This window comes from Cavia porcellus, unplaced genomic scaffold, assembly GCF_034190915.1.
Source record: "Cavia porcellus strain 051 isolate PalLab524CR breed Dunkin Hartley unplaced genomic scaffold, mCavPor4.1 scaffold_12, whole genome shotgun sequence".
Taxonomy (NCBI): Eukaryota; Metazoa; Chordata; class Mammalia; order Rodentia; family Caviidae; genus Cavia; species Cavia porcellus.
In genome coordinates this window covers 57594413-57608608 of record NW_026947495.1, presented here as the reverse complement: position 1 = coordinate 57608608, position 14196 = coordinate 57594413, and the positions used below count along the sequence as shown (strand labels likewise).

Genomic DNA, 14196 nt, shown 5'->3' with positions numbered 1-14196 from the left:
CTTTTTTCCCACCTCTCATTTACATTTTCCCTCTGCTTTCGCGTCTTTCCCTCCCTCTGCACTACTTTCCTTTGGCCGCGCACTTTCCCCGTGGACTGTGTATTGGGAGGGCGCAGGTGGTGCCCGCTTGCTCCTATCGGCTTGCGTGTCTGGGCTGGAGCGTGGCCGCAGGGCATACGCGCGTGAGGGAGCCGGACACTTGTGGTGCGAAAGTTAGGCGCGCGCGCGCGCGCGGGGATGGACGGCGCACGTGTGAGCGCGCGCAGGTCCGAGCGCCCGGAGCAGGGGGCGGGCCGGGCGGTAGGGGGCCTGCCCCACCGGATTCCCGCATGCTAGTTCCGGGGCGGCAGGGTCTAAAGGGCTTTCTGCGCTGCCCGGAGGGTGGGGACTGGCGCGGATAGAAAACGGGGCGTTTGGGGCGTCGGGGCCGGCTTTCTGCCACTAGACGCGGTCGCGAGCGGACCGCTGCAGGAGCTGCTGGAGACGCGCGCCCAGCTCCCCGGGAAGGAACGGCGAGGCCGGCACGGGTGCGGTGATGGAGCGCGGGGCGGCGGCCGCGGCGTGCCCGCTGCTGCTGCTGCTGCTCGCTGCCTGCCCGGCGCGGGTCGGCGGTCAAGGTAAGCGCTCGCCCTGACGCCGCGCGCGACGTCGGGCTTCTTGGACACGGCGGAGTCGATCCCGCCGCCAACCGAGGGGAGCGCGGCCGGCTCCAGCCGGAAAGGGTGGCGGCGCCACGCTGCGCCGAGCCCGCGGCTGGGCCGGGACTCAGCAGCCGGTGGCTGGAGGACGCAGCCTCAGGATGTCGGTGACAGCGCACCCCTGGGGGACCCTGTCTTTGTGCCCGTGTGTGATTTTCCCCATTCTCTGAATGGCACTTGGAGGTCGGAAGCGAGAGGACTGGGAGCTCACGGCAGGTCCGCAGCGGTGCCGAGGAGCCCGCGGTGTCCCTTCCCGGGCCCGAGCGGTCCCGGCGGCGAGCCCCGAGCGCGGCGTCCCACCTGCAGCACGCTGGGACCCTGAACGCCTCGCCCGGCCGCGCTCCCTCCCTTCGCCGGCGAAACCCGGTCCCGCCGTGACCCTCCAGAGACCGCATCTCAAGATACGGATCGTTTACGCTGTGAGATAAGGCCGGGAGGGGGGATTGGCCGGGAGAGCGGCCCTGCGCTGAGGTCTTTTCTTGCAAGGTTTCCTTTTCCACCCGGGAGGTGGGAGCTTTTGTGTGCATGAATGGGGCCCGACTGTGCCGCCTGAGTTTTGGGGCTCGAAAGCCGAACAGGAAAAGTTTCCTACTATGGCTTCAAACTTCTCTTAAGTTGCTGGGGAATTTGTTTTCCCAGAAGCAGAGGAGAGAGAAATAAAGGGGAGGGGGAAGAAGTGGAGGAAATAAAAATAGCAGAGAGGACAAGGAGAGCGTAAAAGACAAGCAAATAGGAGGGCAGGAGGGGAGAAAGCCCAGTCGAAATAGCGACAGCACGAGGAGAGGGAGAAGCGCGAGCTGGGATGAATGGGAAGGGCGCGGAGGCGGCCGCGCAGCCCGCGAGCTCTCCCCTGGCTTTGCGTTGCTAGGTAGCAGCCAGGAGCTGCGTGTGACCGACAACCAGACAGACAGAGCGGACCGCTGCTGCCACTGCGGGGACTAATCTGTCTCTGGCGATGGGGGAGTCCCCCCTTCCCTCCAGGTCCTGCACGTCGGACAACTTAATTGCCCGACAATAAAAATGAAACCCCTATTGTTGCAGGATTAGCCAAAGCAATACATTGATTTCCCTGAATCACATATTGGGGTTGATGGGTGGGGACTCTGGAAGCCCCCGTTTATAAGGAGAGAGAGGGGAGGGCTTGTGGATGGGCCGCGGCATGTATTCAAATGGTTAATCTGCTTTCTTTCTTCAATTCTTAGTCTAAGCTCCTTAGAGAGAATCAAGTAAGTAATTATACAGCAACTCCTAGCAGCACCCATTTCAGACTTCCTGGGAAGAAGTTTGGAAACGCCAACAAACACCACTGGTCTTGCAGAAACCTTTGGAAAGGGAGGGTAGGCAGGGCGAGACCATTAATAATTCTTTCTTTGAACACCTTTTCTCAGGGTCAGAAAAACAGCGAGAGGGGTTATGGTGGTTGTGGGAGGTTTGCACAGTGCCGGGGGTCTTATCATCTATCTATCTATCTATCTATCTATCTATCTATCTATCTATCTATCATCTCTCTTGTGTTCAGCACAGTGATAGGATTTATTGTGTTTCTGTGGCTGCCTGGCAGAAGGAAGTTTCATCTTCATTCATTTTCAGATGTCCTCATACAATCAAAACGCATGTTCTTTTCCCTGTGTTGATGGTTTGGTCACTAAAAAACCTGTACTTATTTTGCTTGGTAGTTTGTATCCATGTATTTTCTTTGATGTGAAAATAATATATAGTATTAAAATGTATAGAAATAATAACATTTATATTGTGTCAGGTTCTGTTGTAAGCACACATTTAAGCTTTATAATATCATTGTAAGTGCTGTTATTATGCTTTATAGATGGAAAAATGTGGGGATAGTGTACATTGCCTGCCCTTGCTCATATTGCTGGAAAATACTATGAATCAAACTTATGGAATTCTGAATCCAGAGTCCATATTTTAATCACTATAGTGTGTGGTTCTGTTTCTGACTTTTTTTTTTAATTCAAGGTCTTGTAATGTAGTTTAGGCTGGTTTTGAACTCACTATGTAGCAGGAGCAAGCTTACGGTGACCCTGCCTGCTCTGAAATGCCTTCTGCGTGTGTGTGTGTGTGTGTGTGTGTGTGTGTGTGTGTGTGTGTGTTTAAAAAGCCCTGCTAAGTTACTATCCATGTGTAAGTTACTGAAGAAGCTGAGGGGTGCTCCACAAGTCTTTGTCTCCTAAGGTAAAATTTACCTGCTGCTTCATAACTGGAGACTTTTTTAAAGGAACTGTTGAGGTTTCTAAGATCTGAACTCAGTCACTTCATTTTTATTTTACTTTATTTATTTTTTGTCTTTTTCATTTTTATTGGTACCAGGGATCGAACTCACGACTGCCTGCTTGCAAGGCTGGCGCTTATGCCGCTGAGCTAAACCCTCAGCCCCAGTCACTTCATTTCTAATCTGTACCAGATTGGTTTAGATCTGTGTTCTCTGCTTTGAGGAGATTTCTGTATTCCTCTTGGATTGATCCTGACTTATTGCATGAAGCAAAATACAGTGAAATCCTCAATGCCTGGAGTGGAGCACAACAGTTCTGGTAGGAATCCTCTACAAACTTTGCATCACTAGAAATTAGAAAAGAACTTTTAGTGTTCTGTGGTTAGTTTTTATTTTCAAAAATTTCTGTGTCTATAGTTAAAATTATTTGCATTTCCTCATATTTTGCATAATGCTTTTTTAGAAAAAAAATTTGAGGGTGTCAGAACTCTGGTCAGCCATAGGTACTGGCTTCACTATTTTCTAGCTGTATGATCTTGGAGATGTCACTTAATTTTTCATAGCTTAGGTTGGTTAACTGAAAAATTGACATGAGAGTGGCAGAATTCATGTCAGGACATTTTATGAGCATAAAGAGATACAATATGTAAATGCTTACTACCATGGTGCAGTGCAAATAGACAATGGAAATAACAGCAACTATTATTATTATTATTACTAATTTTTTTTTGAGGTAGGATTTCACTGTGTTGTTTAGGCTGCTCTTGATCTCACGTGTAGCTCAGACTGGCCTCACTCACGGTAATTTTCCTGGCTCAGGCTTCCAAATCTGGGATTACAGGTATGTGCCACCAGGACTGGCTTATTTTATTACATTTATCAATATTTTAACATGCTGCTTTGCAGAAGTAATCATATTTCCCATTTTCAAATGTACATAGAAAAATGTGTTTTTCACTGATAGTTCTTTGAGAAATTCTCAGACTCCAGAATGTATTCTATAAAGATTTTTGGGTGGGATGGTATGTGGTGGTACATGCTTGTAATTCCAGTACTGGGAGGCTGAGGCAGGAGGAGCCCTAGGAGTTCAAGCCAGCCTGAGCTTCACTATTAGTTCCAAGCCAGCCTGAGCTTCACTTTTTTTTTTTGGTCTTTTTCTTTTTTTATTGGTACCAGGGATCGAACTCAACAACTGCCTGCTTGCAAGGCAGGAGCTTATGCCACTGAGCTAAATCCCCAGTCCCGAATTCAAGTTTTTTCTTTTTCTTTTTTGTCTTTTTCTGAGCTTCACTGTTAGTTCCAAGCCAGCCTGAACCCTGTCTCAAAAAAAAAAAAAAAAGATTTTTTTTTGAGGGGTTGGGGATGGGGTTGGTTTGCAGTACTAGGCATTGAACCCAGAGGCGCTCTTGAGCTGCTTCCTCTCCCCAGCCCTTTTTGAATTTTTATTTTGAGAGTCTTGCTAAATTACCCAGGCTGGTCTTGGAAATACTTGCTCCCTGCAAGTATAGGCGTGAGCTGCCACGTCTGGCTACTTAACTTTTTTTTTGAGAAAATTTTTATTGACTTAAATGAAGTTATGTTACTTAATCCAATAAAAATTTGGGAATGTTTTTAGAAGACAGTGTCAGCTTCGTGACAATTTCATATTTTATGTCTGAAAGGCTTGTGGAACCAGTGAGCCACACGCTACATTTTTGCTCCATCGCCTCTGTGCTACGTGGGTGCTGCTTTCTTTCATAGCAGTTTTCTTTCTGTTTGTTTCTCTGAAGTGCTTTTCTGGTCTTTACAGGACTTCTGCCTGCACTCCCTCCAATCCTGTGCTGGTTTTGTAGTAGAAACTCAGATGGTTTTACAGCGGCAGGGGGGCAGCCCAGCTATCTGGCTAGTGGGCTTGCATTATTTTACAGATAAGAGTTCCCGGGCAGGGCAGGCCTGGAGGGCAGTTCTGTGAGGAGTGAGAGAGCAAGGACCGAGCACCTTGGCCAACAGAGGCTTGAGATAGCACTGAGATCCCAATCAGTCCCATTCCTAGGCCTTGCGCTTGATGAATTTTTTCTCTGACTCTCCCCACCCTTTCTGGTGGGGGAAATTTCTAGATTCCTAGATTCTTTCTGTTGATTGATCATAACTTTATCAGATGAGGCAAAGTAACTGATGAATCTTTAAAAATCTAGATGGGCCTCTTGCACCAGGCCAAAGAATAATTGTGTGTGATAGCTTACTGCAACCAGGTGCCATATGCATTCAGCTTGGTCCAGTATGTAAAATTCTCCTCCTCCTCTTTTTCTTTGAGGAAAAAAGGAGAAAAGGATCTTGTTATGTGTTTCATGCCGGCCTGACTGTGGAGCCCACCCTGGCCTGGAACTCAGTGACCCTTCTGCCTCAACATTACAAGTGCTGGGAATATATGGGTGGGTCCCCATGCCTGGCTTCCACTTGTCTATTTTATTTTATTTTTGTTTTTTTGAGACAGGGCTTCATTACATAACCCAGGCTGGTCTCAGACTTGAAGTTAACCTCCTGCCTCTGCCTCCCAAGTGCTGGGATTATAGGTGTGCACCACTATGCCCAGCCCACTTTTCAAATTCTTGAGCCATGTAAAATATGACAAACTTTGGTTTTTGTAGTACACACAGCCCCAGGACTAGGTTTTTAGTCTTTTATTTATTTTTTATTCCATCCTTAGGATTGAACCTGGGACGTCATGCACACTAGGCAAATACTCTGGCACTGAGCTATATTTCCAACCTAATTGTATTTTATTTTATTTTGAGGTACTGTCTTCCTAATTTATCTAGTTGGCTTACTGCCTCAGCCTCAGAGTAGCTGGGATTTCAGGCTTGTACCACCACACCTGACTGGTTTTTAGTCTTATTCAAGGTAATTATTAAGCCCTGGTTAATCATTGTCCATGTTTTCTAAGCAGGCACTGTATGAACACTAAATTTTAAATTTTTTTTAATTAAAATTTTTGTTGCAATTTAAAGCAATGCTATTAAAAAATGTAAATGCATTTCCTATATTATTAGAGTCAGTGTAATATTGGCTTTGGGGTGTCCAGTAAGTCCTAGATAGAACAGGAAGAACAAGGCAAAGGGTGCTTGTAAAAGACTTGGAATGGAGAGATGGAGAGAAAAAGGCTCAGAATGGGAAGAAAAGTACTTTTTTGTTGTTGTTTTTTTTTTTTGCTTATTTGAGGCAGAGTCTCACTATGTAGTTCAAGCTGGCTTTGAACTGATTGTGTAACCCAGGATGGTCTCAAACTTATGGCAATCCTCCTGCCTTAGCCTCCCAAATGCTTGGATTACAAGTGTGTTGCCACTATGGCTGGCAGAAAAAGAATTCTTAAGGTTGACTTCATACCTGTAGAGTAACCACAAAGGCACTAATTGTGAAGCCTGTTCTAGAATGCAGGCAATGAGTTTGAAGTATTCATTGGTATAACTCAAATGGCCATAGCCTAGTGTGTTAATTTTGCGCTCCTGAGGAGTTTTTAAAACTTCACCACCTATGGTGTGTTCCACAAACATTTATTAGCAGTAAGCAGTAATTGTGAACAGTGGTCCAATGAGTGAATCATGAGAGTACCACAAAAGAATGAGACCTGCCAAGAAGAGTTTAGGTTTTATAATTAAAATAGACCATACCTATGCAGTTAAGTCTCTGAAATAGTCCTTCATTGGTTCCTGATGAGCCCAACAAGGATATCACTGGCATTAGGATTTCAGCCCCAGGGGTTTGGACTGCTTCTTCAACATGATTACGTTAGTGATTTGCAAGGAGAACCTCTGCAGTGTTCCATAGCGGTGTGTGCACATGGTCCTGACTTCATGGTATTCTGAGCTGGTGGGGGAAAGAGCATCAGACTGCAGAGTGAGAGGCTCTGGATTGGAATTCTAGCTTGGCTACTCACTGTGAGGGCCATCCCGTACCACTGCTCTGGGTGCTCTGGGTCAGTTTCCTCAAATCTATTTTTGGTTTTTATTTATTTTTTTTTTTTGTTTTTCCTTCTTACAATGCTGAGGGTTGTGTGTCACAGGCCATGGCTGGACCCCTCACACCCTCAGCCCTCTGGTCAGTTTTCTTATTTGCAAATGGACCTATGTCTGCCTCTCAACGTGCTCATGCAATTAAATGAGATGAGGAGTGTGGAATGTTTTATAGGCTGTGAAGTCTCATGTAGGTTTCTATCCACCGTTATTACCTTTTTTAAGTGGTGCTGAGAGTGATGTGTCCACACATGTCCATACGTCCCTGCTCTGCCCTCAGTGGCTTTACTTATGATTCACCTCGATTATGTTTGTGAATGACAGAACTGTGTTAAATTGACTGAAGCCAAGGGAACAACTTGCTGAAACACAGAACTGAAGAGATACAGACGTTAGGCTGGGCTGTGTGAGGTTGCCTTTTTTCCTAGGCAGAAGCAGTCAGATATTGAAGGCTCTGAGATGATTCTGTTCTCAGATCTGTTCTCCTGTGTCATGAAAGGGCTCTCAGAGGTTTGGAGCCACATCCTGTCCAGTCCATTGGGAAAGAGCAAGCGTTCCCTGCCAGCAGCAGTCTCACTGGGATTGCAGGGACTTTCCTAGGCCATGTGTTCACTGGCCCACCCATCGCTGTGTCCACTGATGGGACGCATTCCCATGTCGTGACTTGCAGAGAGCTGGGAAAAGCCTGCAGCAGAATGAACAGTGCTGCCCAGTGCACTTTATCAGAAGTAAATGATGGCTGATACTTGATTTTATTTTGCATGGGAAGACAATCTTGAAGAGACTATAGAAATTCCTCTTAGGATGACTCAATGGATTGAAGGGAGAAAAGCATTAGAAAGATAAGCTGGGTGTGGTGGTGCATACCTGTACCCAGGAGGTTGAGGCATGATATCCATGAATCCAAGGCCAGCCTGGGATACAGAGTGAGACCCTAAAAATAGAAATTTAGAAATACAAAGATAAAAGACATGATTCATGCAGTCATGCTGCAAACTGTAGGTTTAGAAAGGGAACAAAAGGAAAGGCTCCTACAAGTTTTATTTGGAACTTAAAGTTTTTTCACTTGGAGCAGATCTAGAAAGTTCTAGAAAACTGAGAGGTCAGAATATAGGAGCTTTTGGTTTTATTTTTCTGTGACTTCTAGTCCCTTGCTCCTTTTCCAACTGACTTCATTCTTTATGATTTTAAGAGTTTTTCCTTATTCCAAGGACTAGATCTTTTTTAGCTACGAGGACGAAGCAGAGGGAAAGAGTTTGGAGGAAGATGCTTCTATGAGACAGGCATTGTGCGTACCTGCAATCTCAGTTACTTGGGAGGCTGAGGCAGGAGGACAGCAAATTCCAGCCCAGTTTGGGCAATTTAGACCCTATTTCAGAATAACAAAAGACTGGGGTCTCAGTGTGAAGACCCTGGTTCCGCCTCCAGTACTCCAAAAACAAGCAAACACCAAATAAAAGCTCATTTTGAATAGTATGTGCTGAGAAGATGCAAACATTATCATTCTTAAGTCGGATAGTTAAGTTTTATACTTTGGCACTTCTGATTAGGACAGCACTGAACCACAATGAAGGAAATGTTTCTTGCCCAGAAAATGATGGATTAAACTATCTGAAGTTGAATGTTGAAGTTTAATACTTTCGGTCATTAGTCCTTAGGTCACGCCTGACCGCTAGGTCAAAGGGAAACAGTGAGAAATGAATGAAAGCAGGAAATGTAATTACCATTCTGTGCATTGAAAAGTTAGGCCACTGTTACCGTGGATACATGACTTCTTTATTATTTAGGTCTTGAGATCCAGAGTTTGTAAGCAAAACCCAAAGGTCTCTTCAAGGGTACCTGAATGATCATCAACGCACAGACTCCTAACTTTGAAGGCACAACTTTGCTTGCTGCCCTACTAACCGATATTAAGTGACAGCAGATCTACTGTAGAGGACCCAGTGCGTCTTGAGGAAACCTGACAAAAAGAAGAGGAAAGGACCTGAAACTTTACTATGCTGGAATTTCTTAGATTCCCATATAAAAACGTTCAGTCTCAGCATCAGAGCCGTGGGTCCAATTCTTTGGTTTTTCTTATTAACATGGAGACACTTTTCTGAGTAAGGGCTGAAAAAAATTTATTTCTTAAAATCGTTTTCTTCATTAAATACAGTTGAATTTAAGAATGGAAATATTTTGTCTGGAATATGTCAGTCTACCCATATTTTTATCTCATGGTGTGAGAAAAATGCCCACGTTCTCTTCCACGCTGGTTTAATTTTGATGTGAGGAAGGTGACAGAATTTTTTTTTTTTTAAGAAACAGGAAATAGACATCTTGATTATAATGGCTTAAACAGTATAGGTTTTCTTTTTATACTGGGGATCGAAGTCACGACCTCGCACTTGCCAGGCAGGCGCCTTGAGCTAAATCTACCACCCCAGTATAAGGCATTTATTGGCTACTGTAAGAGAGACCTGCTGAGGCTGAGTGCTGCCATTCAGGCGAGGTGCAGGGCTCTTGCTCGTTTTTTCTGTTTTTCTTTACTCTGCTTCTCTGTAGGTTTGAGCTTTGTTAGATTATAACCAAATGGGAAGTAGTATATGCAGTGCCAGGGCAGAGGGGGCGCCACGCCACATTTTTTTGACCACATAGAGGGGGGAATTCAACTTTGAAAAGGTTTCTCTTTTCTTTTGTTCTATTCTTTTCTCTTCCTATCTCTTGGTCTCTGACAGGGTCTCATGCTGGCCTCAAATCTGGTTTTGTTTTATTGTGTTACAGTAAAACCGTTGGGAACAAACTGCATGTCTCGTGTGATAGAGCTGTCATCAGCTGTGCCTCAGCCTGCCTGCGCTGCCAGGGCTTCTGCATGCTCCGGGCGCATTGGCAGCCTGGCTCTGCAGCCACCACTTGTCTTGTCCGCCCTTGAGTTTGCTGTCTCTCTTCTGGAATGCCTTTTTTTCCTTTTTGTATAGAGGATTGGGCCCAGGGCTTTCAGACTGAGCTACATTCCCAGACCTTTTTATTTCATTTGTCTATTATGAGATTGGGTCTTACCAAGTTGCTACGAAGTTGCCCAGGGAATTTGCAGCCCTCCTGCCTCACCCTTTCGGAGTGCCGAGACTACAGGCGTGTGTCACCATCCCCAGGCCTTCCCCTTGGCTCAATCACCTCAGTGCGGCCTTTTCTGACTCTTTCCTGGTTTCCACGTTCCTGATTTATGTTCTTCCTACATTCCTTGTCTTGCTGCCTGACATCAAAGTTTATTCTCCTTTTTTTTTTCAGTTTTTTTTAAAAAAAGTTTTTTTTTTGGTACCAGGGATCAAACTCATGACCTTGCGCTTGCCAGGTAGACACTTACGCTGCTGAGCTGAATCTCTGGCCCTCAGTTTTTATTTTTTATTAGTACAGAATGGTTACATGCCTTATAGAGTTGGTGGGCATGAACATAACACATCTCTTTTTTTTCATCCACACTTTCTTCTTGACCCTTCACATTTGAAAAAGATGCCCTTATTTCCTATTACCTTTTATTTTGCTCTTCTATTTGTGATATTTAACTTTATGTGTCTCATTTATTTCTCTTAATATTTTGCTCTCAAGGTGCATACATTTTCCTACAAATGACTCATGTTTATCCTTCTTTATGGTAGAGTAGTACTCCACTGTGTAGAAATGCCACCTTTTCTTTATCCATTTATCTGTTGATGGGCAGGTAGGCTGCTTGTAGATTTAGCTGCCATAACACAGGTATGTAGGTATCACGGTGACACAGATGTCTTTGTTTTGGGAAGGTTCCTACAAGGAGAATAGCTGGGTAAGTGAAGTTTCTACTTTGAAGACTCCATACTGATTCTGTAGTGGTTGCACTAGTTTACACCCCTACCAGCAGTGTAGGAGGTTTGTTCCTTTTCCCCCACAGATTTGACAGCATTCGTCAGGTATGCTAAGTCACTTGACTAGTTATTTGTTCATTTACTTACTGCCTTGACTAAGCTGTAAATCCGAGGCAGAGGTTTTCATCTTTTATTCATTGCTTTATCTCCAGCCTCCTGAATAGGGTTAAAACAATAAGGCTGGAAGGATGAACACGGGCACCATGGGTGTTAAGGGGCATGGTCAGCTCGTCAGCGTGTCCCTGCTATTGCTAACCTTCCGTTCCCCCACTCCCCATCAAGATCCTGGTAGAACAAAAAGAAAATTGCTGTCTCTATTGGAGCAAGTGGCTTAGCAACGCTGTCTCTGTCATTGGGACCCCCAACCTCCCCCCTCTCCCGCCCTGGCCACCTCGGCAGTCCTGCTGGTGCCGCCCAGCGCTGGAGAGCAGCTCACGCTGTACATACAGAACGGCGGGCTCCGCTATCTCTAAGATCCCATCCAGGGGCTTTTACAAGAAAAGCCGAAGTGTTAGACTTACGTTGGTAGATTGTCATTCTGTGTTTAAACAGGACACAAAAGAAAGCTGCCTTGGACACAGCACAGCGAGGGCAGCTCCTTAGACAAAAGGCCTTGGAGAGGGGAGTGGCTTCCCAACTCCGCGCCTGGACTGAGCGGAAAGAACGTCGTCGCAAGCGCAGTCAGGACATTCATGAGTCTTGTTTCTGATGAATGAAGGAAAAATGGGCCCAACCAAAGGGGGCCCTGCGGCTGCCTGTCCCTTGGGCACTGGCTTTCTCCTGTCAGCAAGTAGGTTAGAGGAGGGGAAGGCCCCGCTTCCATGCATGTATGGGCTGAGAAGTTGGGGAATGGGCTAGAATAATAACTACTCTTTCTTGTTTTTTGCTTTTGTTTTTGTAGTGCTGGGGATTGAACCCAGGGCCTTGTGCATGCTAAGCAAGCGCTCTACCACTGAGTCACAACAGAGCCCTAATAATTATTAAAAGATTTTGAGTACTTTCTGCGCACCTGGCATGGTCCTAAGTGCTTTTCAGCTATTAGTTTTCCTGCTTCTTTGATGATGGTATGAATTTTATGGGTACAGGATCAAGGCAAAGGCAAGCAGGGTAATTTGCCCAAATCCTTCTGATTACTAAGTGGCAAAATCAAGACTGAACTCTGAATGCCTATTTTTACATGTCACCTTAGGTAAGTAAGATGGTTCCTCTGTGCCTAAATAAAAAAACAAAACCCCTAAAACAAACATGTTAAGATAAGGGGGCCTCATTTGAGAGGCTGCTGTCTTCTCAGTCCACCTTGTGGGCATTTTTGTGCTACCCTGGGCATTTTTGTGTATTCACTGTGTGTGTGTTGGGAAGACTTTACCTGCTGTAGGTGTGATGTAACTGGAATAAAAAGTATACAGCGATTCCCTTGTCACAGGCCCTTTCCAAAACCACGTTGTGTACAAGAGTACAATTTCCTCCCAGCTCAATCTTCCTTGTGTATTCTTTTAAGGATGGTCTGGTTCTTACCTGCTGGGTTTCTCCTATATTTCTGTTCTTTTATCTTGGAGCATCCTTTTCCCTATAATTACATGCATTTTAATTCAAAGCACACTTACTAATCAGGTTCAATTTCAGCCTTCCATCAGGGATAGCAAAGATGTATAGATTTTCAAAGGTTTTTGTTGCTTAATATTGATAGAAAAATTCCTAAGTTCTCTTAGTTGAAGTTCTAGGAGACAGTAATAAACAACCTGATGAGAGCTGAACTTCTTTCCATCCCAAACAAATCTGCTCTTGATCTAGAGAAGATGTCTCTTATGTGATAGATAATTTTTTTTGGTTGTATTTTTGAGGAAAGGTCTCACAATGTATTCCAGACTGGCCTCGAATTCATTATGTAGCCCAGGCTTGTATTGAACTTGCTGCAATCCTCCAGTCTCAGCCTCCTGAGTGCTGAGATTGCAGTTGTGCACCACCATGCCTGACTGCAGTTACTATTTTTCTAGATCATAAAGATTACCATCCATAGGAAATTCTGTTTTTAAGTTAGTATGTAATAGAGGTTGCAAATGAATAAAGTCAAATATATTCATTTTTTAAGTCAATTGTTAAATTTTTTTTTGGGGGGGGTGGATCTGAGATAGGGTTTTGCTATGAAGTTCAGGTTGGCCTTGAACTTGCAGAGCTCCTGTCTTAGTCTCTCGAGTGTTGGAATCACAGACGTGTGTCACCTCACTCACTTTTAAATGGTTAATTTTTATGTACCAAAATTGTAAATTTTTTTCCAGCTCACTTTTGACATAAAAATTTACTTCTTCCCTAATATTTGGTGCAGTGAGGTGTTGAAAGAATTTGCTGCATAATCATTGGAAGCTGAGAGTCTAGTGAAAAACAAAATACATGGATTAAAAATTGAACATACTAACTAGAAGACAGTGAAGATTAGATGCTTCTTATTGTAAATAATTAAACCCAACAGTACAGACAAGCAAACTTAGCACCAGGAAGGAGTTGAACAAGATGCGTATTGTACGAAACACGTTCACTGTCTTCCCTGTGAGAGAAATCAACAGGGTCCTTAATAGTTCCAGATTGTGAATAGTGCAACAAAATCCTACTGTAATCCAGATTTGTTTTCCAAACATTTTGCTGTGATCAAGGGACTGAGAAAGGGAGGAGGAGGAGTGCAGTTTTTAGGAAGGCCCTGTGTTCTTGCCTTTTAGGAGGTCTGAGTGTGCCCTGTCATTGTGACCTGGAACTTTGATTCCGCAGATCAAAGACAGCTGCTCCATTTTTCTTGAGGAGAAGCAGTGGCCCTACTAATTGAGATCTGGGTGGACAAGGACAAAAAGGACGCGCTTCTGATTTTTTTAGCAGTGCTTGTTTTTTTTTTTTTTTTGGCACCTCTGGCCTTGTGGTAGGGACAAGTGATTGACCTTAATTTTTCTATCTGTAGAAAGGCAAATAAAAGCTTATAGATCTCAGAGGGATGGGCCTTGAGTACTGGCATTTATGAAACACTTTATTTTAAAAATTAACATAGGCTAAAATTGATATGTGTGTACATTTCTATGATGTTTCTCTTTTCGTATTTTTTGTGTGTTTGTTCTAAGTGCTAGAGATTGAACCCCAGGGTCTTGTACATGTAAGCATGCACTCTACTACTGAGCTACACCCCTAATCCCTACTTTTATAATTTTTTTTTTTTTTGGATAGGACCTCACTATGTAGTTGAGGTTGCCCTTAAACTCACTATGTAGCCCAGGTTGTCCTCAAACTCCCAGCAATACTCCTGCCTCAGCCTCCTGTGCACTGGGATTACAGGCATGTGCTACCATACACAGTCATATAAATTTTAATATATGCATGTATTTATGTAATCATCACAACAATCAGGAAAACAGTACCCCTTC

The 14196-nt window shown here is 44.4% G+C and overlaps 1 protein-coding gene across 4 annotated transcripts in view; it reads left to right on the top strand.

The window, feature by feature from the left end:
- Positions 1-372: 372 nt before the first annotated feature.
- Positions 373-14196, top strand: part of Lrp2 (LDL receptor related protein 2) — a 183614-nt gene continuing 169790 nt past the window's right edge. For all 4 annotated transcript variants that reach the window (XM_063259225.1, XM_063259224.1, XM_063259223.1 and 1 more), the window contains exon 1: positions 373-617. In XM_063259225.1, the coding sequence (XP_063115295.1) occupies positions 536-617 (82 nt within the window). In that variant the 5' untranslated portion in view covers positions 373-535. The remainder of the gene's footprint in view (positions 618-14196) is intronic.